Genomic DNA, 27,500 nt, shown 5'->3' with positions numbered 1-27,500 from the left:
CAGACTGTCAATCCAGATGGTAAATTCCAGCAATGATGGGAAAAACCCTCAAATGTTAATCTGGTTTGACAGGCTTATTCTGGTTTAGGTCATTTTGTGCTTTTCTGTGCTGTGCCAAGCCTCAGTGTAAAAAGCAAAGCCCCTCACCCTGAAAACAAGACCACTAAAGACATTTTGTGCTGACATTCAGACAACTGCAGTAAAGTGTTACAGTCTGAAGACAGTGGGTTTGTTTAAGTTGCAGTAGGGTTAGGGGAGGTTCTTGCAAGCCGTAGGATAGACTGGGATCTCCACCCCTTGCTGCCATTATAAAGGCACTAACATCTAAGGAAGGAGCCAGGGAGGAGTTGAAGGGCCGACTCCTTTCCTCTGGAGTGCTCAGTGAGGAATGTTGCAGAGCTGTTAAATTAGTAGGCAATGAATTGTTTCTTGGGAAGAGAGCTTATCTCTTTCTTCGGTTTCCCAGTGAGAAAAATGTGGCTGAAGTTTCTTTTGGCTATTCTTCTCCTGCATGTAACAGCTGCAAAGGAACCTGAGCCGTAAGAACTACCATATTATTACTGATAGTATTCATGATAAGGCTTTAAAGACAGTGCTAATTAGTGCCACTATTTTTACTCTAAACATTAAATACTGCCATGACTCATCTTTTATATCTGGAGAGCTAAGTTAAACTGGAATGTGGATGGCAAGTGAATGGTTCTCATTTAATATGACGCAGACCTTCTGCCTGTTGCAGAACTTCCATAGAAGTTGATGTGTGTGTGTTCAGAAAAGACAATGGCAGTAGTAACAGCAGTGTGCTTTGCTAAAAGCAAGTGGGACCCGGACTCAGATAAAGGGCAAAAGGGCATCAGTTGGGTGCACTGGCAGAGCTGTGTGGGGAATCCAGGGCTGGGCTAGTTGGGAGCTGCAGGGCAGGAGTGAGGGGCACTGGCAGAGTGCCCTATATTTAGTCTAAACTAATCGGCAGGTACTGAATAATAACAATGCTTTGTATTTGTTTCATGCTGTTAAGGCTGTTTCTCCTTTATGATGTGATCACTTTGATGTTTGGATCTCACAGGCAGTATGTCCTGATGGTGCCTGCTGTACTCCAAACTGACTCTCCAGGTCAGGTTTGCCTGCAGTTCCTTAACCTCAACGAGACAATATCCGTCAGAGTCATCCTAGAATATGGTGCTGTTAACACCACTATTTTTGAGAAAACCATGACAGCAAGCAATGGTCTACAGTGCTTCAACTTCACGGTAAATTAATTTTAATTTATGTCCCAATGGAAAAGAAATGTAAGGAGGGACAAGAAAATTAGAGCAGAGAGCACAGGAGAGGAACAAGCAGCAGAAGAAATAAGACTTGTTGAAGGAAAAAGGAAGCAGAGGAGAGATATATAGTAACAGACATGGAGGCATTTTTAATAGACATAAGACATAAGAAAGGTCCAAGAAAGCTGATGGAAGGTGATGAAGGTGGTAGAAGTGAGACTGGTGTCTCTTTGTAGGAGCTCAGGCCACAGGTATAGTTGTTCAACAGGTTCTGGAGCAAATGACTTCAAGACTAGCAACCTCCCCTTGTTTTTCTGTTTCCTCACAGATTCCTCCTGTCAATTCTGCCCCATTGGCTTTCATTTCCTTCTCTGCCAAGGGCACCACAGTCAGCCTAGAAGAGCGGCGGTCGGTGATGATCTGGAACCCAGAGAGCATTGTCTTCGTGCAGACAGACAAACCCATCTACAAACCAGGACAGAGTGGTGAATATCTATTTAGTTTATAACATGTCCCTTAGCAAGCAATTTCTTCAGATGATAGAATTTCTCTGCCGGATGTTTTTCAGACTGAGCTACAGTCTAGGCAGTCTCTTCAGAGTTTCTGTTAAAACAAGTATTTGCTGTGGAGCTCAGAGAGTGATCTTCAGGATGGCAGGAGACTGCCATCCCATGGTCTCTACTATTTTCTTTGTCCCTTCCTCCCAGCTGTCAGAAGAGGGGAGCTTTTACTGCTGCTGTTTCATTACTGGTGACAGGTCAAGATAGTGGAAAGTGATGATTAGATCACTACTTAAGTGCCTGGCATAAAACAATGCTCCCACAGTCTTCTGTCTGTGATGCTGGTCAGCATCAAAGACAGTCTAAAGACCAAGAGTGAAATCCGTTATTTTAAAATGAATTATAAGTCTTTAAAGACAAAATCATGCTATTTACCTTCTGGATTCTGATGGTTTTGGACTTTGTATTTTCATGTTGGTTTTTTTCCTGCACTTATGCTATTCCCCTATCCATACTTCTCATCTGGCCATTGAACAGAGCTCCATGTATGCAAAGAACCATTTATCTAGATCCATTCCTTAATTCACTTCTAGGCTTTAAGGCTTCTAGCACACAGCTAGAACACCGTAGGAAACACTATGAGAATACTTCTTTCCAGAGGTCAGCCAAATAATATAGCCATTAGACTGGATCAGCTATACTTTAATTAGGGATGAGTTCTATCTACATAGGCACATAGCATGAAGGAAAGCTTACCAATCAGAATTTGGTGCCACCAAGGTGTCCACCAAACATGGCTTGATTATTTCTCAAATGGCTTGGTTTTGAGGTGGGGGAATGTCGTGGTTTAACCCCAACCAGCAACTAAGCACCACGCAGCTGCTCACTCACTCCTCCCCACTCCCAGTGGGATGGGGAGGAGAATCAGAAAAAAAGTAAAACTCGTGGGTTGAGATAAAAAAAGTTTAATAACTAAACTAAACTAAAATAAAATATAATTATAACAATAATAATAATAAAATAGAACAACAATAATAATAATTGTAATGAAAAGGAATATAACAAGAAGAGAGAAATTAGACCCAAGAAAAGACAAGTGATGCACAATGCAATTGCTCACCACCCGCTGACCGATGCCAGAGCAGCGATCCGTCCCTCCCGGCCAACTCCCCCCAGGTTATATACTGAGCATGATGTTCTATGGTATGGAATATCCCTTTGGCTAGTTCGGGTCAGCTGCCCTGGCTCTGCTCCCTCCCAGCTTCTTGCACACCTGCTTGCTGGCAGAGCATGGGAAACTGAAAAATCCTTGACTTAAGATAAGCGCTACTTAGCATCAACTAAAACATCAGCGTGTTATCAACATTATTCTCACACTAAATCCAAAACACACTGTACCAGCTACTAGGAAGAAAATTAACTCTATCCCACCCGAAACCAGGACAGGGAAGCAGTAGACTAAATTAAATGATGAAAAGGTAATGCTTTGAAAGGACATTTTTGAAACATGTTTTTATGTTTTTCCTTGTGCAGTAATTCATTGTTCTCCTTTCAGTTTTCCTCTTGTAAACAAAAAGAAAGGCGAAAACCTGTACAAGATGAGAACAAACTAAACTAAGAGGAATTACACTGAATTAGGAAAAACTGACACTTCACCTAGTTCCAGTAGTATTTGGAACTTTATGTTCAAAGCAACAAACCCTGCTTTACAGATGGGGAAATGAAGAGGACCAAATTTGCCTACATGATGCAGATGGCCACTGAAAGATTTATGGCTGTCACTTGAGACTGCCTGACCTGCACAGCAGTTCTTACTCATTCGGTCATCCCCTTTCTCTGAGGTTAAGCAAACTTTCACGAAAGAGTGTGAGAACTCGATGCTGGGGAGAAGTCCCCTCGGCAAAGTCTGTGTAGGATTCTTTTACCTTCAGATGCATTTTATTACCTGCATCCTGTGCAAGTGGGACTGTTAGAAGATCCAGTGAAACTGGGAGTACTAATGAATGCAAAACATCACGATCAGCCAAATAAACTACAGTTAATACTAACACCCTGTTTCTTGTCTTTCCAGTGATGTTTCGTGTTGTTGCCCTGGATTTCAATTTTAAACCCGTTCAGGAGGTGGTGAGTGACCAGTAATATTCCCCTGTATTTAAAATTGCTAGGAGACAACCTCTTCTCAAATTTTAAATAAACAGTTGATGTGGATAAAATGAAATATTGCAGAGACTAAATGCCAAAGAATTAACATGATTTCCTAAGCACATGCTATAATCCACCCTTGTGTTAGAGTCACAGGGAAGAGTGCAAGTGTGTAGCAGGTTGGATTCCTGACACATCTCCTGCTATTGCTGGGAAAGAGGCTCAAAAAACCCTCCACTTTGTTGCTGCAGACATTATTTTAGCTCTGACCAGAAAGCCCACGGTTCGGTCTCCTGCTATTACTGTTCAGCAATTGTTGCTTGCAAAAATTGGTAAGTTAGTCATCCACCTGGTACTTTGCCCATTTTAGAAATGGGGAAATGAAAATGAAAGTTGTTACCACAATTGTTTATCTCATCAGAGGCACTCTTTTGACTGCCAGCAAGCTGTCTTCATGCTTATAGTACATAAGCCAAGAGATGGAAGGGTCTTTACTGGCCTCCTCTCATGTGGTTGTATGCAGAAGACAGCACAGTTTACTGAAAGAGCTGGTGCCAATAAGCAGAGTGAGGATATAAGATCAAAGAAGCCCAAATCACAGTTTACGTGCACCTCTGTAACTACTTACTGAGCTGCTCTGGGATTGCACTAAATCCAGTATGATCAGAAACTGCCCCAACATTCTCATTTCATGTCTTCTCTTTATGTAATCTTCTTATTGAAGTAAAACTGCTATTAAACTGATTAAAATAAGAGATAAGGATCTCTGATCACTGGTATTATACTGATAATTGGTTATACATTTCTCACAGTCCTGGGGAAAAATAATTCGTGTTTGTTCAGCCACCTAATCTCTTCTCCCACTTTGTTTTTTCCTCTTTCAGTACCCCTTGATTGCAATTCAGGTATGAATTTTTTCTCTTTGTACTGTATTACGCATCTAAAAATAAAATCTAGGGCACATGTGCTTACATCGGTTTGTATGTGTCTACACACAGCCAAATCTTGGTCTTGAGTACACTGACAGAAATTAACAGAAATTTAATAAAATCCCAGGATACTGTTTGAGCCTTACTAACATGGAAAGCATACCTATATTCATTTCAGCAGTCAAAAGTTGTGCTGTTCTTATGCCTGCCTTTGACTCCCCTCCACCTCCTTCAGTTTGCTCAACTTATTTTGGGGTATATCTTTTCATAACTCAAGTACTGCTGAAAACTATGAACAAATATAGGCTCTGGATAAAAGTACTAGCTATGTTAGCACTTCCATGGCATTTTGTGTTGATTTTTAAAATAGCAATCACAGTGCATGTCTATATAGCATTCTTGCAAGTTTTCATGTTATACCGTGAAGTCAGATGACTCTATTTTGTCTGCAGTGAAACATACATATTTTGAGCTCTACGTGTGTTTTTCTGCAGTCAGTGCTTTAAAGAATTCAAGGAAATGGTGTGAATGAGTTTTCTTTAGTCTAACTAGCATAAGATATACTGAGAGGCAAATGACACCCCAGTGAATGCAGAAGAAATTCTTCCTTCCTCCTTCTGGCAGCTGAAAAAAGCTGGGGTTGCTAAAGGCCAAGATTTGTGTGGGATAAGCTTGGCTGAAGGGGAAGCATGAAGAAAAAGATTTCCTTTCTCTCCCCTCTTGACACAAAACTAGAGCAACATATACTAAAGAGCAGAGAAGAGCAGTATTATGCAACTTCCCCTGATGACTGAGGCTAATACCTAGGCTGGCAGAGGATGCCTAAATCCGAGATCAACAGATGAGAATCTAGCAACATTAATAATCAGAGTACAAAGGCATAATTTATCTCAATGCACATGCATTAAGCAACTTCCCCGATGAGTTAAAGCAACTTGCCCTATTTTCTTCTTTGTTTCTGGTTTTGTGTGCTAGTAGTAAAAGATTTCCAAGGCAAACAAACTGTGAGTCGGTATTCTTTTTTCTTCAGGATCCACGGGGCAACAGGATCTTTCAGTGGCAAAATGTGACGTCAGAGATTAACATTATCCAGATTGAATTCCCACTAACTGAAGAGCCTATCCTGGGGAACTACAAAATTATCGTAGCAAAGAAGTCAGGAGATAAAACAAATCACTCATTCCTTGTGGAGGAATATGGTAAATGCCACCCATTGTTTTTATTCAGAGTAAAAAATATTATTAGAGATGAGCCCCTATCAATCAACCCTTTTGACTGCTAAAACTTCAAACAGCTTCCTGGCAAATCCAACTTCAATTAGTTGTCATTAAGAACTGGAGAGGGGGAAAAAAAAAAACAGTAAAAAGCCAAAGAAGAGAAATTAACCATTTTGCACAGATTCAGGCAGGAGAATAATATGCATAACAAGTCAATAAATTGATTGCAAATTTCACTGTGACAAACTAATCTTCTCCCAGCCACATCCATGAACTTTCTTGGCCAAAGCTCTGCAAGGCATCTAGACATCACAGGATTCACCTCAGAAGTCCTGACTTCTCTTTAGTGAGCCTTTGCAGGTCAGGCCACTTCTTGACCATTTTGGCACCCCAGTTCTGAGATCCCATTTCATCTGTGACTAACAGTGATGATATATCCTCATTTTCTCCTTCATCTCAGGAGGGTCTGAAAGTTTACAATGTGCCAGTGTTGGTTATTTTCTTTTCATTCTTTGTCGTAGTGTTGCCAAAATTTGACGTCACAGTCACTGCACCAGAAAGCCTTACAGTCTTGGATTCAGAGTTCACAGTGAAAGTCTGTGGAGTGTAAGTACCAGGTGCAGAGTGGTTAGGAAATATGCTGAAGAGCAAGAACTTCCCAAGGACTGGGGAAAGAGACAGGGCTTAGAGAAGAGACCAAAATAAATAGGGCCTCAGAAGAGGTTGGCCAGGACTTGGTGGCTGGAGCTTTCATTTACTTGTGTGCTCATCTCATTTTATTGTATGAGTATTCTCTTCCAACTGGTGGTCAGTGGGTTGAATAAATCTTTTGAGAGCTCCCCTGCTAAAGTAGGATGTGTCCACTCCCAATAAGCCACTTCAGAGGGAGATCTTCATACAGTAGAGCACCGTTAAATTCTAGCAGGGGTCTTAGGGTTCCAGCTGTCTTTAACTCCCCCTCCAAGCTTAGTCCTTCAGAAGGATCTTGCTTACTCTAACACCAAGATCTTGTAATTTAGAATCCAGGGTTGAAATCCTGATCCCCTTGCAGATATGAGGAGTTTTGCTTTGATTTCAGTGAGTCTAGAACTCCAGTCTAAGCTGAAGAGTGGAGACAACAGTCATAATTTGGTCAGTATCCATGTCTGTCCAGCATGTTTATAGAGGTATTTATTTTTACGTTTAAGGTGTGATTTTGGTTCATGGGTTTAGGGGTGAAATAGAACTCATTAATATTTCAACTTCTGAGTTGTATTATCTTTTTGTAACGGCAGCAGAGTTAGGAAAAAGCCTGTGAAACAATTGCATTCTCTGGCTTCCCAGCTCACTGCTTGTCCTGGATCTATTCCTGCATATGTTAGCCTAAGTCAATTTTTCAAGCATCAGCTCATGGACGTATTTCCTCTTCCCCTAGGTACACCTATGGGCAGCCTGTTGAAGGGAAAGTCCAGCTCAGCGTGTGCAGGGATTTTAATTCATATGGGAGGTGCAAGAAAAACCCAGTTTGTCAATCATTTACCAAAGATGTACGATACATAATTATCATTCTTCTTTGTGCTTGTCCTCTCTCCTGTGTTCTTGCTTCTCTCCCTTTGCTCATCACACTTTTCTTTCTTTCTTTGATGCTTCACTTCACTCTACTCATCTATTTGCTTCGATCACTAGCTAGGAACTCAGGGCACCTAATTTCTCTTCTTGGTTTCCTACAGACCTGAAGAAGGACTGACACGTTCCTTCTTCACGACTCAGTTTCCCATTTGAAAAGCGTAGACAGTGATGTTTCCATCAGTCCTATATAAATCATGCTAAAAGTGGTGGGAAAAGATTTCACTCACTAAAGAAGGGTCTCGTGTATTGCCAGCATCCTTTGAAAGCTGTGATCCTTGGTAACAGGATTTGTTTTCTTCCCTTTCCAGCTGGAGGCAGAGGGCTGCCTCTCCCAGGTTTTCAGTTCCAACATCTTTGAGCTAAATCGTGTTGGTTACATGAGGAATCTTGACGTGAAAGCCATTGTCACAGAAAAAGGAACAGGTAATCCCTTCTAGACAGTCAGAAACAGCAACAGTGGTGTGGTCAAAAAGGAGAGTAGGAGATATTCAGCCTCTGCCTGCTGAGTACAAGGATGTCTTCCTGAAGAAGAAGATCCATTTTTATAAGCACAGTGACCATCTCCAGGCAAACACTAATGCTGAACGCTGATGAAGCTATATGCAAGACAAAGTATTTCTTCTCTTGACTCTGGACATGTCTTACAGGCCTGCAACTTACAGCTACTCAGTCTATTTCCATAACTCGGGTGATGAGCAGTATACAGTTTGAGAACATGGATCGCCACTACAGAAGAGGAATTCCTTACTTCGGACAGGTAAGCAAGGGCATAGAGAGCTTGTATTGAAGATGACTGACAGGCAATCACATGACAACAGTGATGGGAACATTTAGGGGACTGTTTGGGGTGGGGGGTGTTCTCCCCAACCTTCTTTCTTTATATACAGTGCCCTATTGGTAATTCTGAATACTGAAGAGTATTAGTTTATTCTGAGTTTGATTCTGCCAGAAATACTTTGAATCAAAACAATCCATTAACTAGCATTTTTCTAACTTGCATTTTAAGCTTGATATAAAACACTGCCTCTCCCTTCAGAGTTGACCATCATATGCCAGCCAGAGATGAATAAAACCACTGGGGAATGAGGGAAGAAAGAGTTAAAGGAATTTAAGAAAAAAATCAAGGGAGTAACAACAGTTTCTGTCTCAAAAAACCTTTTCATGATTTTATGTTTCATGACAAATCCCACATAACTCTGTCAGTGGTTTAAAGGGTAGGGATAAATCTCTCTCTTTCAGTCCAGCTTTTGTCGATGAGGAAAGGATAAGGCGACATCTTACCAGTAGCACTGAAAGGAGAGAAGAGATTGTCTTTCAAGGATTTTTTTTCCCCTCTGGAAGATGTCTATATAACTTTCTCACTTGGTCCCCACTCCCACTCCGCTCTTCAGATTGCTGTGCACCTTACCACCTCTTACTGGAGGATGGGGGTCAACAGGCTCCCCGGAGTGATGTGCCACAGTGAATTCCTCAAACACACACATCCTCACACACACTAGAGGTTAAACATGCTGAAAGACACGTGGTAGGAGGCTGGGATATTGCATCTCAGAGACAAAGCTGCTGACGATGGCTTCAGGCAGCTGCTTTGCTTTTGTGCAAAAAAAAAACCCTGAGGGTCATATCAGGGGAACTATTGTCTGGAAGCCACAGATACTCATACTTTCTCAAAATGCAGCAGATCCCAGTCCCTGTCCTGGTGCCATCACATGCCATTCAAGGTCCTTCCCTGCACTATGAAACTTCTGTTGTATGCCATATGTTATATGCCTTCACTTTTGTTGCATTCAGTCCCACTGAAATCAACATCCACCTGAATACTTTTAGTTGTCTATTGTTATTTTTGTTTCAGAGGTCATTTATCTCCATGCTGTTTCTGGACAGTGAGGATAGTCGGTCTCTTAAGCTTGTATTTGATATATTGTTACTTCTGCCATCTTTTTCTGAAAAAAACTCAAAATGAATGCTCAGTTCTAGCAACCTAGAATTTACCTAATGGTGTCTGTTATTTTTTATTTGTTTAACACATAAACAGCAGAGACAGTGGGGACAGAATCAGAAAAGTGTCCAAAACAAAGATCTGGAGAAAAGGCCTTCAGACATTGAAAGTATCAGCAGCAGACTCTCAAGACTAAGAAAGGAAAAAATGGAGGAAAGGAAGTATATCTTTAAACTGGAAATGTGTAGTCAGAAGGGAGTGACCAGGAAAGAGATGAGACATGAGAAGTTCTTGCTCCACAAAAGGATGTTATCAATGACGTAGCAGAGGACCATCCTGCTGAGGAAGCTCCCGCTCCATCTCATAAAATAGCTGAGATAGCTGCCAGAAAGTGAAGGGAGACATTTCAGTTCTTAAGTATTGCTTTAAAGGGAGAAGAAAAAGCAATTCTGCTGTGTGGAGAGCAAAGGAGTGCAAAACATTAGTATCTACATACAGAAAGATAACACACTGCACGTCTCGCATTCTCTTCTACAGATCAAGCTGGTAGACAAAGACAACTCTCCTATTTCCAATGAGGTTATTCAGCTATTTGTCAATAACAAGAACACAGACAACTTCACCACTGATGATAATGGCATTGCAGAGTTTAGCATTGACACGTCCAAAATGTTTGATCCTGAGATCAGTCTGAAAGTGAGTACAAAACAAGGCTGAATAGAGAGATGGCTGCTCTCAAACTGAACCCAAAAAAGGTGGGATGAGGTATGAATTCTAGTAATAAAAATATACTTTCTCTGGCTTATTTCATGTTCTAGAGCTCTCAAAAATTACTATAAAAGAAGTGAGGAAAACACCTGAGTTGTTGCCATGCAATGGCTTGCTGCAAGACCATTGTGCTGCTTTTTCCTTACCAGTTTGGCTTTAGATGCAATTCTTAAATATATGCATTGTGTGAACTAATCGTTCTGATGTCAGTATGTGATAATGATTTCCCTAGTGACATATGTTTGTTTTCCTTTTCTTCCCTACTCCCTCTCTTGATCAGGCAACTTATAAAACCAGTGACCAGTGCCACTCTGAAGGTTGGATAGAGCCTTCCTACCCCGACGCGTCTCTCTCCATCCAGCGCTTCTACTCCTGGACTAGCAGTTTTGTGAGGATCGAGCCTTTGAGGAAAGATCTGAGCTGCGGGCAGAAGAGGATGATCACCGTGCACTATGTCTTGAACACAGAAGGATACAAGAGCATCAACACTGTGAACTTCTACTATGTGGTGAGTGTGGGGTTGTTGCATGGTTTGCTGAAAGGGCTTGACCAGGCAGCTATCTGGCAGTCCATCCACAGCAATTACAGCAGTGGGTGCTCTTCCAGCTTTTGGATTACTAGCCTGCACAATGGTCAACAACCCAAGAACAGAAACAGCAGTGAGGTGCTTTAGCAAAACTACCCACTCAGGAAAAATGACCCCCATTTCTGGCCATGTTACTCTATTTCATAGTAAGGAACCACCTTCATAATGTCTCAGGCCAGTGTTCTTGTCCCTTCCCTCCAAGAAACTCTTTATGGTATTCTCTGCCTCCCCCTTCCTTTCCTTTTCCTTCTGCTTCCTGATCGGTGACAAGGACCCCAGCAGTAGCAGCAGCAGTGGCAGCATCCAGCATTCCCTACGGCTGATGTTTAAGCATTTGAAGCCATCTCAATGTACATGCCTTGATTGTCCTGTCAACATACATTGAACCTGATTGCCACTTTCTCCCTGCAACCTCTACCAACCCATAAATGTATTGCTCTTCTCTGCACAGGGCATGGCAAAAGGCAAGATTGTCCTTACAGGAGAAGTTAAAGTTAATATCCAAGCTGGTAAGTTCAGTTGCCAATCCATGTTTCTGCATTAAAAAAAAAAAAAAAAAAAAAAGAGGGATGGTTGAACTGAGGACCAAGACAAGACTTCCTGGATGTATACAGCAGCTATTGCGAGGGCTGTGTCTCTCTCCATCCATGCATATGTGCATGATACTAGGACTACCACTAAGATCACTATAAAGTCAGATTTAGTTTAGCAACCAGTTCATTTGATATGAGTCAAGAAGTAGTATCCTGTAAAGATCTTCCCAAAGGATAATATAGGGAATGCAGAGTGTCTGGCTTAGTGGACTATCTGAATCTGGCCACATGTTCAAACCTACAATAAATCTGAGAGCATCTGGATCTAAACCCAGGCATGTCACCTCCAGGCAAATCCAGGATTTTCCAGTTTATCTTCTAAGTACAGATTGCTCCACTGACTAGTACAGCTATATGCCAGTTGAGGCTACTACTACAGCAGATCTTTGCGCTTCTCTCCTTATTGGTCCCTTTCTCTCTTCTAACAGACCAAAATGGCACTTTCACCATCCCACTTGTGGTCAATGAGAAAATGGCTCCAGCCCTTCGGTTGCTGGTATATACCTTACATGCTGCCAAGGAGCTGGTGGCAGACAGTGTCCAATTTCCAGTTGAGAAGTGTTTCAAAAACAAGGTGAGAGGCACTAAGATACAGCAAGTCTTACCTGCTGTCAGATAAATACAAATTCTTTGTGCACACATTCACAACAGATTTCCAGTTTTATTTCTTGTTTCCATCCACTTCTTTCAATGTTACTCTCTTCATTCTCCTTTTTTCTCTTTGCCCTTATATCTCTCCTCTACCACCACCTCCTGGACTTATCGTCAAAAGGTAAATCTTCTTTTAACATTAAAAACTACTTTTCAGGAAACCCACACTACTCCCAGATGGTTCCTGCCTCTCTTGAACTATACTAGTATCCTATTTAGTTTAGACTGGACTTTAGACTAGTTTAAACTAAAGTCTGTTCTTTAGCATAGCGAACACACTTTAGTCTTATCCCATTTCATTATTTAATCCCATTTTTTACACTTTTTTTGTTGAAATACGCAATTTGGGTTTACCAGAACTAAATACATATAGAAAAGAAAGCAAAAATAGCAATCTGGGGTTTAAGTTTTCCTTCCATGTTTTTTCCACTGGTACATTTTCATTTGTCATTTTGAAATCAGATTTCACCATTAAGATTTTTCTAATCTTCAGTTCCTAAAAGCTAAAAAACATGAAACATTAGGAGAAAACAAAACAAGTGAGATTTAAACAAAATGTTTCCAGTTACCGGACGTGGTCCTCCTCTCCTATTTTTTTCCCTCTTATCTAACACAAATGTGAAATAGATTTTGCTGTGAATAGATTCAAAACACAATCTGTTAAATATTTGCTAAGGTGGGCCATGGACCTAGTAAAAATATGATTTGCTCACTGTAATGCTTATTATATGTAGTCTGTGTCATAATAAGATTTGATTTGATAATAGCAGCAACAGAATCACACTTTATTTTAAATCACTTGAGGTAGGCTTCATTTAAGCTGTCACTGGAGTCTCAGTGTGCTTATTGCCTAAGCGCCCATTATAGCGGAGGCCTGGTCAACAGAGGCAGTGGGGACCAGACATCCCTCTCCAGGCAGACTATCTGTACTTTAACAGAAGAGCCTTCTACTCTCCTTCTTGCCCTCTATTCACACACATATCTGGAGCAGCCCCGAGCAGTAGGGATTAGCCACGCCAACATCTGTTTGATAAATTTCAGGTCCGGCTGCAGTTCTCTGAAAAGCAGATGCGCTCAGCTTCCAATGTCAGTTTAGTCATTGAAGCTGCTGCTAACTCCTTCTGTGCTGTGAGGGCAGTGGATCAGAGTGTGCTGCTCCTGAAGTCTGAGACAGAGCTGTCTGCGGAAACGGTAAGCTGCCCAGACAAACGCATTGTCTCCTTCCACTGCTTCCTCCTCCTCCGTTACAGTGCCTCTCCACTTGAGATTGTTAGACTGTGTTAGACTTCTGCTTTTTGCATGTGCTGATCACAAACCATCTATAATAGGCAATACACAGCTTTTGTTACTTGGCAGTTGGAAGTCCTCTTTCATACGGGATTTGGTTTAACCAGTGACTGGTCTCTGGCAGCACAACCCACTGGTGTATCAGCCATTCCTCCATTTTGTGTCATCAGCAAACTTGCTGAGGGTACACTCTGCCCCATCATCCAGATCATTAATGAAGATGTTGAACAGGACTGGACCCAGTATTGACCCCTGGGGTACATCACTAGTTACTGCCCTCCAACTAGACTTGTGCCACTGACCACCACACTTTGGGTCCAGCCAGTTTTCAATCCAGGAAACAGCATTGTTTCAAACAGGCTAACATTTCAGGTCTGGCCATTTGCAGCACATGACAGTGTAATCAGAATTGACCTTTCCACACACACAAGTTTTGTGTTTCCTTCCCCATCACAGATATACAGCCTGCATCCCCTGCAAGACTTTCAAGGCTACGTCTTCAATGGACTCAATCTAGAAGATGACCCCCAAGACCCCTGTGTCTCATCTGACAACATCTTTCACAAAGGCTTGTATTACACACCTGTAATGTCTGGATTAGGCCCAGATGTATATCAGTTCCTCAGGGTAAATGTCCTATACATTACTTAAATCTGTTGAAGTGAGTTTCCACTTGTGTAGCTTTAGATATTTCTGCAAATGACGCTGTTAGTAAAACTCATACAAGACAAACTCTCCTCATGGACATCTATTCTTAATTGACTCTGGTGCCTACTGTGATTTTCCAGCATGCACAAAGCTCCCACAAGCCTCTGCATAGATGTTTCTCGGCATCTCTGTGGTGGAAAGGCAGCAATGGGAAAGAGGGAGGAATGGAATAAACCTCAGCTACAATATGGTTATGGCTAACACCGAAATGTGTTTTTACAGGACATGGGCATGAAATTTTTTACCAACTCAAAGGTTCGGCAACCAGTTGTGTGTACTAGTGAGACCGTAAGACCTCCACCATATTTCTTGAATGCAGGATTCATGGCTTCTACACACCATGTGAAATCATCAGGTAATACAGGGGACAGGAAAGAGATTTTATTTTTCTCCTTAAATGAAGTGGTATTCATGTGTCATAGACATGGGCAGTATTCATGAATCACATTGGTATTGATATTGAATATTGGTCTGGCACAGAATGAGATAGCTTAGGATAATGGCCAATGCCCAAAAAAAGCCTTTCAGGTCTACGCTTCTGATTCATGTCCAGTTTCATGCTGGGAAGTGTTGGCAATTGGCAGAGTGTCACACAAAACTAACACTGTTGACGTTGATTCCCTTCTGACCAGAACTTGTTTGAAAAGACAGTGCGACAGTGTGGACAGCAAACAGATCTAAGAGCCGAGTGACCTGAGTTCTAGCCCTAGGTCTTGTGCTCATATCTGGAGACCAAAGCACTTCAAGTAATGTTTTCTTTCTCTGTGATACCAGGTTATACCTAACTCAGAGATACATTAGTGACATTAATTAATATTTGTGTGGCATTACTGGTAGTCTCAGTTAGGAATAAATAGGTAAACACTAATCATCCTTCATACTGGCCCATGCATATTAACATCTATCCTTTCTGGGAGTCTTCATTATATGAACCACGTTTGACTAAATTCCCATTATCTCTTACCAGCTGAAGTTGCTAGAGAGGAACGTGGGAGAAGACTCATCCTTGAGACTATTCGGGAATTCTTCCCTGAAACTTGGATTTGGGATATAGTCCTAATTAAGTGAGTACTGCTTCTTCCCTCTCTTTGCCTTGCTTTTAAGAGTTACTCAATATGTCCCCTGATGTCCTGCAAGGTGGCAATTCCTTGCCACCTCTTCTTACCTTTTGGCCTGCAAGACCTAGCTTTTTCAATCATCACATGACCACCTGCCCTTCTCTTTTCCATGATAAAATTACCCTGTCCCCAAAGACATCTATTCCCACAATGTGTGTACCATGAGTCGTATTCCCTTCCTAAGAAGAAGGACACCCCTATTTAAAATATGGGTCTGCAAAACAAGAATTCTGAGTTTTCTTTCCAAACTCAGGGAAATGATGGGCAGAAGAACTTTCAAATGGGCTTTTCTCAGAAGATTTGGGTGATAAGTTCCAGGGGGACTTGGATGTGGATTTCTGCAGACAGAATAGGGGTAGTGCTGATTTTCAAAACCTGTTGCCTCTACTGAGAAGCAAGGTATATGAAACTTGCTCTTTCTAAACTCATCCTTTATCCATTCCCATCAGCTCTACTGGAAAAGCCAGCATCTCATACACCATCCCTGACACCATCACCGAATGGAAGGCCAGTGCCTTCTGTGTAGAAGAGTTGGTTGGATTTGGTATATCTGTGCCTGCCACCCTGACAGCCTTCCAGCCTTTCTTTGTGGACTTGACCTTGCCATATTCTATCATCCGAGGAGAAGATTTCCTGCTTAGAGCCAATGTCTTCAACTACCTTCACCACTGCATCAGGGTGTGTACTTCTGCCCACGTTCTTAGACCTTACCCCATCTCCAAAGAAGCTGCAGCAAAATGATTGGTGTAGATGACAGGATCTGTCCCTGCTCTTGATTGATGTACTGCTCATTCCATCTGACAATAGATTATTCTGACTGGATTTGTCCTCCTAAACCACTACAAAGCAGAGGGAGATCTGTGTGAACTGTGACTAGGATGGGTGTATATGCAACTGTCTCGAGATCCATAGAGGAAGGAAACAAGTGCTTTGCAGAGTATCATTCACCATTCACAGTCATGCAAGCCACCGATGGTTTTAGTGGGGTCTTTTCTTTAGGGATATATGTGAAAGTGTGAAGAAGTGAAGGGCTTGTGCTTGCCAAACAGAAGAAAGTGGGAGGAGCAAGAAGTGGAGAGCAGACAAGCCCTTCTTTTCTGGGGGGAAAGTTCCCAAAAGTACCAAAACAGGGAGCACAAAAGTCCAGTACTTGCCCTACAGAGTATCTGTCCAGCTAGAGGTTCTATTGCTCCCAGGCACGGGGGACTGTACTCTCAATATACAGTACTTACCAGGCAAAATGGCTCCAGACCACAGGTGCACTGCACTTCTGCATGGAGGGAGCTTACACACGGTTTAAAGAATACCTGAAGAAAGAAAAATGGGGATCTTCTGTTTGGTTTCTTGTTTCTTATGTTGTATCTAGGAATCCTGAAAAAAGAGGCAGGTGTAGAGTCTAGATTTCTTCTGCTTGATTTGAATGCTGAAAGTCAGCTCTCCAGTCTCACAAGGAGATCACCACCAAAGGAGGAAAAATCAAGACAAAATTTAGGAATGTTTTTTTCCAAACTCTGTTAACAGTTTGCCCTAACAAAACAAAAAGGCCTAGGGTTTTAAACATTCTAGAAAAAAAGATCTCCACTGTTGAGGCTTTGATCTCTTAACCTTCTTTTTCAAGTGTTCCTACAACAACAGAAGAACAAACACTAATCAGTGGGTTCCTTTGCAAGTTAGTTCAAAGCCATTAGCACCAGGTCAACTGAACATAACTCAATATCCTGATCAGGAATCAGATGCATGCATAAGATATTTAACATCTCAATGGAGAATGTCATGAGAAGCAAAAGGGAATACTGTTAAGGTTACATCTGATGGGTGATTCATCTAACACCATCATCCCAGGCCTTAAATCTGCTCTACACTGTTAACACTGGACATAAACAGAGACTATCTCAACCCCCTCTAACAATAAAGCACCTTTTGCCTAAGGTGCAAAATCTTTATCCCATCACACTCCTTTTTCTGTTCTCAGATTAATGTTTCGCTGTCAGATTCCCTTGATTATCAGGCCAAACTCATCTCCCCAGAGGATGATGGATGTGTATGTGCCAAACAAAAAAAGACCTATGCCTGGAATATTTTCCCCAAAGAAATTGGTAAGTGCCTTTGAATCTACCTGGTTTTCTGTCCTAAGATTGATACTAATCAATTTATACCTCACCTGAAAAACCTAATCCTCTTCCAACCTGGAGAACTTGGTCTACCACTGGTCTTTCCAGCTGTCTGGGCTAAAGAGCTCCTCCACAACTGCAGTGTGTTTATCATTCCCATTTTCAGAGATCAGTTCTCTTCCCATATGTCTCACCTAGAGTGACTGACCATTCATTATGTTGCACTACTTAATATATGTAGATATTCATTATCAGATGAAATTTCTTACTTTAGCCATCATTCTGCATGATAGAGGTGATTTTTTTCTCCTTTTCTGCTACTATTTAAGGTAATGTAGTATTCAGCGTTACTGCAGAGACCAAGGATGATGAAGGTTGTGGAGACAAAGCACCTAGGAACATCAGTATTGACTACACGGACACCCAGATCAGAACACTGTTGGTTGAGGTACTGCTGACAGCTCTTAACTGTTTGCCCTGTACTCCCTTCCATACAGAAAGAAAAACACAGCAAAAGTACCAAAAGCAAGTAAAAGTTTTTCAGGTTCCCTAAAGAATTCCTGGTTTGGCTCCACCTTCATCTGGCTGGGACAGGGTCTGGCTGTTCAATCTAAGACCAAGTCCACTCCCATCTGATGTCCTCTTCCATGAGGATCAGTGGGTGTTGGTAAGTGCACATCTCCCTCATGCAGAGGAAAAACTGGAAATGAGGGACTCCTTCTGATGGGAACTCCCTTTTAGTAGCAGCCACATCAAGCATGAACCTGTAAACTGTTGCTTCAATCCAGCTGTCTTATGATGTAGGAGGATGGGGCAGGGGATGGCTCTTCTGTCACTGCATTTCTTCTGCATGCTTTGTTCTCATCCACTGCATGTGTCTCTTCTTCCCATCGCCGTGCAGCCTGAAGGCATCAGAAGGGAAAAGACCCAAAACTCCCTAATCTGTACAAAAGGTAAGGGTCTTATATACTGCTGTCCTGAGAGAAACTGAAAGGAAGGTTGGAGTTTGCACTCTTTCCTGCAGTGCTCGTTGATGCTGTCCCTCCCCTTTTCCCTGGAGTTGCCCAAATGGCAGCTAGTGTGAGTGTTACAGTTCAATTCCCTGCTACGAAATTCCTGTGTGATCTGGTGCATGTCACTTAGGCAGTGTCTGTGCTGCAGTCAACAGTGATCAGATGCTGAAGGAAGGCTGCTATGAAGCTATCAAAAGGACCTTTTTGTGCAAAATCTGTCCTGCATTTCATGCACTCATGTTGACTGCTGTCCTCTATTCCAAGGATAACTGTAGCTTGCAGCTTTCCACTTCTAGTGGGAATGGGAGAGGGAATGTAACATTCCTTTCCACACCATCTCAGTGCTGACAGCAAACAGTTTCCAAGGTTTCCTGGAAGCTCTGCCTAAAAGAGGCACAAAAGCAGCTCTGACCCTCACCAACCAGCTTTCGCCACTGTCTCACTGAAGAAATCCCCAGGGTTCACAGACACTACAGCCTGTGAGCACCAGCCTTACCCTGTTCAACTGATTTCTGTTGAGCAATGACAGTTACTGCACCCATTTGGTCTGTTTTTCACAATTTTGGTTTTGCTGTGCCCCCTTCTCTCTTGATGTTCTTGGTGACAGCAGTGAGTTTCTGTCTATTGCTGTCTCTTGTGTGTAATTTTGCACTGTGAAATTTCTACTAGGAGCATTTCACTGCTATAACCAATGTTCCTATACAAATGACCACAACACCCTTAATATTTTTCTCCACAGATAATGTGGTTGTTCAAGATGTTGCTCTAGATCTACCTACAAATGTGGTGGAAGGATCAGCCAGCGCTTCCTTTTCTGTTGTTGGTAAATATATAATTAATAAAAAATAAAAAGAAAGAAAATGTAAAAATATAAAAAGAAAGCTTTTTCAGGATTCAAAATGTGAGTTTCCACTCCTTGTGTGGGAAACTTTTGAGCAAAGAGACTGATTCTCATCTTGTCCAGCAATGCTCTTTGCTGCATCAGAGAAATGAAGTTTAAATTTTTGTTACATCCTTCTTCACTTTTCTGTTTAAATTTATTGCATTTGAATGTTTTGCTCTGAAGTACCACAGTTCTGAGTTATAACCTCGGCCAGACTCATGCCAGTACGACTTTTTGTCCAGTCAACCACCTGCAAATCAGAGATGCTAGTGGAATCTTTTCAGTCTTTTCCTGAAAAGGACCTGGAATTGGTTACATGACTCACTAGTCATAAAATCTTTGCTTTGTAATGTTGGTGATTTCAGCTTATCCCAGAAATCCTTTGCTGGGTCTGTGCTATCTTTCCTAAAAATAACAATTTAGAGGTGGTCTATGATACATCTGCATAACCAATGTCCCTTTTCAGCATTAGTTGTTAATTCTGCAATACATGGTTCACTGTAGCATCTCTGGGCTGTTCCCCTTCCCTCCTCTGGAAACAGAAGTTTTCTGGAAGTTCTTATTTTCATTTCTAACAAGTATCTGCTTGAAGTGGCACTAAAATAGGTAGTGTTTCTGGTGTGGGCAATTTAGACTAAGTAAGGAAAGGCAGGGAAGAGATTTCTTTGTTGACTGCAAAGCAGAACAGAACAAATCACTCCGCCCTAAGAGCTTCATGCTTGTTGGAAAGGCTTTTAACTCCAGCTAGGCTTTCCATGACTCTGCCTATGGAATGGAAATTACTGTTTATTTCAGTGGCCATGAGTTGTGCTAATCCCCCTTGGCATCTCCTCTTCCCCAGGCGACATCATGGGCACTGCCATGCAGAATGTGCACCAGCTCCTCCAGATGCCATTTGGCTGTGGGGAGCAGAACATGGTCCTGTTTGCACCCAACATCTACGTCCTGGACTATCTGAACAAGACAGGGCAGCTGAGTGAGGAGGTCAAATCCAAGGCCATCGGATACTTAGTGAGCGGTGAGAGCTTTGTCCTTCCCTTATAATGTATGCTGAAATTCCCATTGAGGCCCAGTGAGCAGAAGCAGCAGCATGGCTATCCTAGCAGTACGGCACCGCTGCTGTAGGACAGCTCAGTGACCCAAGGGTCTGCCCTGATCAAGACATTTGTTATCCTTGCTTTATCTTCTTCCTTTCCTTATCCTATTTTGCTGAGACTCAACTGTCATGTTTGCTTTGAAGTTCTGTCTTTCAGTCCCTTTCTCCTTCTCCACTCAGGCACAGCATGTATCCTAATCCTGTTAGCTTAGTTGGAGCACAGAGCTGATACAGCTCTGCCTGTTCTGTGACTCAATGTTCCTGCAGGACAAGATGTCCCATGCTTCCATCTAAGCTCCCTCAGGGCTCCCCTGCTGCTTGGTAGATATACGTTGTCTTTCCACTCTTTCCCACTGTGGTTTCAAATAAAGCCGATATAGCAGACAGAATAGGGTTTTGTTTTTAAATTAGGGAACACTTCCTCTTCCATGTTTTTGCAGGCTACCAGAAGCAGCTGTCATACAAACATCCTGATGGGTCCTACAGCATCTTTGGCACCAGAGATAAAGAAGGGAACACCTGGTGAGTGACTGGGAGCAGAAATGGCTGAGAGATGAATTTGCATTGAATTCACATGATGCAGATAAGAGGCATCTTTACTAGCTAAATCAGATGTACAGAGCTGGCTAGGACTGGGACTCTGTAAGTACTAAGAAAAATGGCTCTCCACCCCCTGCCAGGCAGGGTGCGCAGAGAGAAGGTGATCCATAAAGACCCAGCTGACTTTTTGATTCGCACTCCTGCCGTCTCCCATGAAACCCAATGCACTACAGTGCTCTGTAGCCAGGATCAGCCCCAGAGTGTGCTGGACACCCTTCCTGTGTCCCATCTAGCTACTGTTCCTTTAACTACCCACTCCTGGAGGAGCACACAAAGAGAAAGTAAGCCACCAACATGTTGGCTGTAACTCTTCATGTTTATGCATAGCATGAATGGGAGGGCTGACTTCTTCTGTTCCTACTTCCAGTGCTCATCTCACAGCTTCATATTTCCCTTGCAGGCTCACTGCCTTTGTGTACAAATCATTTGCACAAGCTAGTCACTTCATCTATATTGATGACAATGTCCAGGCTCAAACCCTGATGTGGCTGGCAAGCAAACAGAAGCCAGATGGCTGTTTCCGAAGGGTTGGGACACTCTTCAACAATGCCTTGAAGGTGGTAGAGAATTATTTCTTGGTCAAATTTACACTCTTTCCATTAAGAACATGCTCTCCCATTACTGTCAAAAAATATACTTTACTCCAAATGTCTGTCCTCTGCCAAGGACACCTTACAATGACTATTTTCAGCTCAGTCAGCTTCCCCACACTGTACTTTACATCTTATGAGCACCTGAGATATGGTTACAGGACTGTAAGCTTGATAGAGTGATGTTTTTTGAGGTGATAGCAACGGGCTTCTCTAGCTCTTTAAGAGCTACTTAAGTGCTATGTGTATGCTCTCCTTCCTTTTGGACTGCCTCCAGAACTGACCACACCCTCCCAGCTGGGATATGGCAATTCATATTTAAAGACTTCTCATTCATGGCATTCACTGATTATTCCTCTCTCCATGTCCTTTTCAGGGAGGAGTAGATGACGAGCTGTCGCTTTCTGCCTACATCACCATTGCCATGCTAGAAGCTCGGCACTCCAGCTCGGTAAGGAGACCTTCAGCTGCTGGTATTCAGCTGGAATGGGTTCCCAGTTGTTGACTTGGCTCCTGCGTCTGCTACAAATTGTCTAGGAAGTAAAGAGAGAGAAAGAGAGGGAGAGAGAGCTCCCAGGGAACATGATCCTGCTCTTTATCTGCACTAGTTGCTGTGACAGAGAAGTTCCCCATCTCTATACCTCTTAAACCACCAGTGTTCAAGTAGAAATTGTACAGACCTCAGGGGGATTACATCTTCTATTTGAGATATCCAAGACATTTAGTGACATCTTTTAGTTTCTGATAAAAAAACTTGACAGGTAGTAACACACACACTATGGCTTAGCCTCAAACATGGCTCAGTCAAGAAAGTAAGGTATTGCAGGTAAATCTATAAAGTCTACAAATGGAACTAAAAGCTAGGTTGGAAAAACAGAGGTCCATCAGAGTGAAAAGCCAATCTGTCCTTTTTAAAAAGAGGCTAGTACAAAGGAGAGTACAGAGGAGATGTTAGACTTCAATATATGAGTTTCTCTGCCTCCAATTTTTCATATCCTTTCTGAGGACCTTCCTGATTAGTGCATTAGTGAGGACACAGAGTCAAACTGTGAACATTTTTTACTTGGTGTAAACCTAGTACAACTCCACAGAATTAGATTAAAATTACACCAGAGTCACTGAGGATAGAGACTACTACATTGGATTTGTTCAGGACAACAGACTCTTGACTACAGAAGTGCAGAGTGAACTATTATCATGGAGGTAAGCAGAAGGAATTAGCTGCGAAAGAAACAGAACAGCCTTCTGTTTACAGACCAAGGTCTTCAAGAACACACTGAAAAGCTACTTGATTTGTCTGACGTTTCCTCTGAAATCCCTCCTTAAAGAATTCTGTATTCTCTGTATTCTCCTGAAGTCACTACACAAACTGAAGTCCCATTCTCATTGCTGTGATAGTGACAGGATGAAGAACACATTTAAAGAAAATAAATGTTTGGCCAGGTGAAGACTACTGTCCTGAACTAGACCCATGTATTTTTTGTTTTTTTTTTTAAAGTACCCTGTAGTCCGAAATGCCTTTTTTTGTCTGGAGACTGCATCTGAGAAGAATATCGGTGACGTTTACACTCAGGCACTCATGGCCTATGCTTTCTGCTTAGCTGGCAAGGCAGAAAAATGTGAATCATTCCTTAGAGAGTTACAGAAATCAGCAAAGGAAGTTGGTGAGTTTCAGCCATTTTGGGAATTTGGGAAGTGGGAAGAGGGAACAGATCTTACATGGTCTAATCTTGACAATATTGAGAGTATAGGCACATGAACCAACCTCCACAAATAATCTATGCAGCTAATTTACAGCACATCTGTTGCTCTGTAGAGAGTACTTGTGAGAAAGAGGCCAGGACATAGTATGTCTCTGAGGCAACATAGAGCAGTGACGCCTGTAATCCATTTTGGTTGCTCCTCACCCTCTCTTTGTTTATTCAGATGGCTCACAACACTGGGGGCAGGAGGAGAGGTCTCCATCAGAAAAATCTCCCTCTTTCCTTGACCATGCACCATCAGCTGAAGTTGAGATCACCAGTTATGTGCTGTTGGCATTGCTCTACAAACCCAGCCGGAATCAAAAGGATCTCACAAAGGCCTCAGGGATTGTGCAGTGGATCATCAGGCAGCAGAATCCCTATGGAGGTTTCTCTTCCACCCAGGTGCCAAAACTCCCTTCCACTCCCCAGCCAGTCCTAGGAATTGGGGCACTGGTTCAGGGTGCCAGTGGGGCTTTGACTACCTACTCTTATTTCTCTTTTGTATCTGCTGTCTCAAACACACAGAGAACAAGCCTTTCTCTTGGAGAGACCAAAACACTTTTTTTTTCCCCTCTTCTTCTTACATATGGAAAGGTTAAAGCCATACAAGAGCAATTTGACTAGCAACAAATACAGATACTTATGTCAGGGATGAGCCGAGAAAACACCAAGTCCCAGGTGTTATACGACCAAGAAGTGCTCTGTAGTTCCCTAGAAAACACATGCTTCACCACTATGAAAAACTCTAGAAGTGTGCTCTAGTGCTCAGATTTTATGTTCTGAGACCTTCATATGAGTAGAGAGATTTCTTCCACCCTAAAACATACATGCCAGAATGAAATGGCTCCTTATATATGGGAACCTTGGAATTTACACAAATTCAGTTTCTTTAGCCAGGATGCATCGGCTGTGCTTCGTACTGAAACTGTCACTTTGACCTCCTCTGCACCAGTCACGCTATGTAGCTAATTGTCTTTTATTATTCTCTTTTCCTTCAGGACACAGTCATTGCTCTTCAAGCCCTCGCTGCTTATGGTGAGGCCACCTACAATTCTGTTACACAAAATGTAGTCAAGATCACTTCCAAAAAGCCTTTTGAGAAGGTATTTATTGTCAACAATGCGAACAGGCTCCTGCTGCAACAGACTCCCCTTCCTGAGGTCCCTGGGAAATACAGCCTAACAGTGAATGGCAGTGGATGCGTACTTATGCAAGTAAGTGTCTGCTCTCCTCTTCATTGTGTCTCACATTCTGCACACAATACTGCCATGTTTTTGATGATTCTCTATCCAACTTCTCTTTATTTTTCCTAATTATTTGATTTCCCTAAACTTTTTAAACACTCTTTTCCCCATCCCACATTCTGACTCCCATGGAGTCACAGCATGGAAAGAAAGAGTCCTTTCTGATCAGCAGCTGGTTTCCCTCTGGGAGATGACTCTGGGTACAAGCACTTTCACTGTTAAAAAGCAGAAGTCTGATGTGTCCATCACTGATGTAAGCAAGGATCTTCCACATAAAACCAAGAGCAACATTGCCAGGAAACTTCACTAAGTCTGACACTTGCTTTTTGGAATGCAAATAAAAACACTTGGCATGCTTGAATAAAAGGGTTTTTTCCTCTTCCAGACAGCACTGAGATACAACATTCACCTTCCAGAGGGGGCTTTTGGATTTTCACTCTCAGTACAGACATCAAATGCTTCCTGCCCACTGGATCGACCAGCAAAATTTGATATTGTCCTCATAAGCAGGTAATGTGCCATCAACATACCAGCTGCACAGATGACGAGACACACAGAGAAGATTGCTGTGTGTATTCAGTTCTGCTTATAAAGTCAAGAACCATGAGCTGATCAATGCGTTGATGATATCAGCCTGTAAGACACAATATCCCAAATGACCCTGTGACAGCAACTGATGGTGGTAGCACATACTTGGCCCTTCATACTAGGGGCCTCCCCAGTGTCTCCCATCTGAGCCAGTCAGCAAGCGCATGTGATTCACATCAGCCTCCCCGCACTGTATGAAGCTGGGAGCAGAGAGCTGAGGTTTGCTTCCCCAGGCATGGTCCAGACTGACAGGTGCCTCTGTTGTTTCAGTTACACAGGGAAGCGCAGCAGCTCCAACATGGTCATTATTGATGTGAAGATGCTCTCTGGCTTTGTTCCTGTTAAGTCTTCCCTGGATAAGGTAAACTATAGGAGCAAGATTAAATGAGTCACCCCAGGGACAGAGGAGAAGACTGGTCATGATGAAAACAGAGGCCTGATTAAGAATCCTTCACCCACAAACCCTGCGAGGTGTTTGCATGGCTGCACCGCCTTCATTACTGGGTGGAGGGAATGCCCTACAGGGAGCTGCGAGCACACAGACCTTCCCACATTAAAAACTAGGAAGGGGTCCAGCTAGAGCCTGACCAGCTGGCAGCTGCAACTGGGAGCTGGCACTGCCCAGATAGGGAAAGGGTGGGAAATCTGCCAGACTAGTTCTGAAAACTATACACCACCAGAGTCATGCAGTATTCCCCAAATGAACTGCAGTGCCTCTCATGCACTTGGGAAGTGCTCATACCCCCCACTAAGTCAAGTGGCAAGTTTTGCTCAGTCCTCTCCATCTATTCAGCAACATTTGGACTCTAAAAATCAGCTGCCAGCCCTTGATACCTGGCTAGGAACAGAATGAATCCCATAGCCATGCAGTGGTAGGGTCTGGGGTAGCACTTGTTTTTTAATGGTTTATAAACATATGTATCTCCATTTCCTTGTTTTAAAGCTCATGGATAGTCATACAGTGATGCAAGCAGAAAACAAGAAAAACCATGTTCTCCTTTATCTGGAAAATGTAAGTTCTGATCACTGTCTATTTGATTTTCACAAAGGATGCAAAAACAGCATGTAGTAGATGCACCTACGGTGTGGCACATAATGTTCATGTCTGAAATGGGAGGAGTTGGAATACCAGGCTATATCGTCCTGATCATTGGGAGATCCTGCAGAATTAAGCTCAGTCCTTTGGGACATTTTTTCCCTCTCTGGCAATAGGATATGTAATAACTACAGAATTAGGTAATACAAGCAGGATAGGAAACCTGCAACTCTTCACTTCAGTTTCACTTTGGACTCTCCAAATACATTTCAGATAATGGATGTCCCACATATGTATGTGTGGCATCACTGGGATTTGGAATGTGCAATCTATCAGTTACTACCCTGGTCTGCTCCAGATGGTGTTGTACAAATAAAAAGACTTATGTGATCCCTGTCCCTCAACTCCCAGATCTCACAGAAGAAAAGGAAAGAAATCACTTTCTCAGTTGAGCAGGACTTTGTAGTGACCCATCCCAAGCCAGCTCCTGTGCAGATCTATGATTACTATGAAACAGGTAGGTCTTTGATTTTAACTACTATGAAGTTTGGGAAAGGGATAGGGACAGCAGAAATACTGCGTGCATTAAGGAAGACCCAGAACCAGCCCTCCTGGAACCAACTCTCCTCTGAACTCTATCAGGATCTGGATCTAGTGCCAGGGGAGAGACTCATTTCACTTTACTGAGCTTGGTCTCATGCCCAAGGTGACAAGTGGGCATGCCTAGAAAGTTACAAAAATGCACGTGCCAGAACAAAGGAGATTTCAAGGATCTCCGACTTAAGCGTGTGTAGGGTATATTCACCTCCAGGGAAAGGCACAGGAAGTGGTCTCCAGGCTGACAGGAACATTTCTTTCCTTCTTCTCCAGAAGAATATGCTGTTGCTCAGTATACATCACCTTGCAAAGAGGCTGTTGGAGAAATGGACTAATGATTAGAAAAGGTAAGTGAAATCCAGAAAAAAAACAAAGCAGGTAAGAAGGTGAAGTATGAAGCAGCATGAGCAGAGGGATTGGCAGGGTGAGTAGAGCAGTAACTATTCTCACAGAAACGAAGTCTTCAGTCTCTACCAGGCTTCTCAGGGAGTAGCCAGAGACAGTGGCCAGATCCTGTCCCATGACATATGCTCAGTGGACTCCAAGTGGAGACCATGTTGCTGTTCATGGGAAGAGCTCAGCCTCTAGGATGAAAGCCAAAGTGCAGAATAATGGAAAGACTGGGAAATACCTTAAGAGTTTCCTCAAAAGCATCGACACTTAGCAAGGAATAACCTACCTACAGC

At 42.6% G+C, this 27,500-nt stretch overlaps 1 protein-coding gene across 1 annotated transcript; it reads left to right on the top strand.

Annotated features, from left to right (window-relative positions):
- Window positions 1–417: 417 nt before the first annotated feature.
- LOC127024646 (ovostatin-like) lies at window positions 418–27,149 on the top strand. Its single transcript, XM_050909244.1, has 35 exons — window positions 418–539; window positions 1,067–1,250; window positions 1,594–1,750; window positions 3,837–3,889; window positions 4,792–4,812; window positions 5,867–6,035; window positions 6,575–6,659; window positions 7,468–7,579; window positions 7,970–8,084; window positions 8,309–8,418; window positions 10,138–10,296; window positions 10,649–10,876; window positions 11,406–11,463; window positions 11,976–12,121; window positions 13,240–13,389; window positions 13,942–14,112; window positions 14,416–14,548; window positions 15,161–15,257; window positions 15,761–15,989; window positions 17,284–17,407; window positions 17,752–17,870; window positions 18,324–18,375; window positions 19,175–19,258; window positions 20,160–20,336; window positions 20,855–20,936; window positions 21,415–21,571; window positions 21,981–22,055; window positions 23,103–23,268; window positions 23,531–23,751; window positions 24,348–24,563; window positions 24,979–25,103; window positions 25,452–25,542; window positions 26,125–26,193; window positions 26,629–26,734; window positions 27,088–27,149. Exons 1-35 carry the CDS (start codon window positions 418–420, stop codon window positions 27,147–27,149), a joined length of 4,425 nt encoding a protein of 1,474 aa, XP_050765201.1.
- Window positions 27,150–27,500: the final 351 nt, after the last annotated feature.

The sequence above is a fragment of the Gymnogyps californianus genome, chromosome 1, assembly GCF_018139145.2.
Source record: "Gymnogyps californianus isolate 813 chromosome 1, ASM1813914v2, whole genome shotgun sequence".
Taxonomy (NCBI): domain Eukaryota; kingdom Metazoa; phylum Chordata; class Aves; order Accipitriformes; family Cathartidae; genus Gymnogyps; species Gymnogyps californianus.
This window is presented reverse-complemented; position numbering and strand designations above follow the sequence as displayed.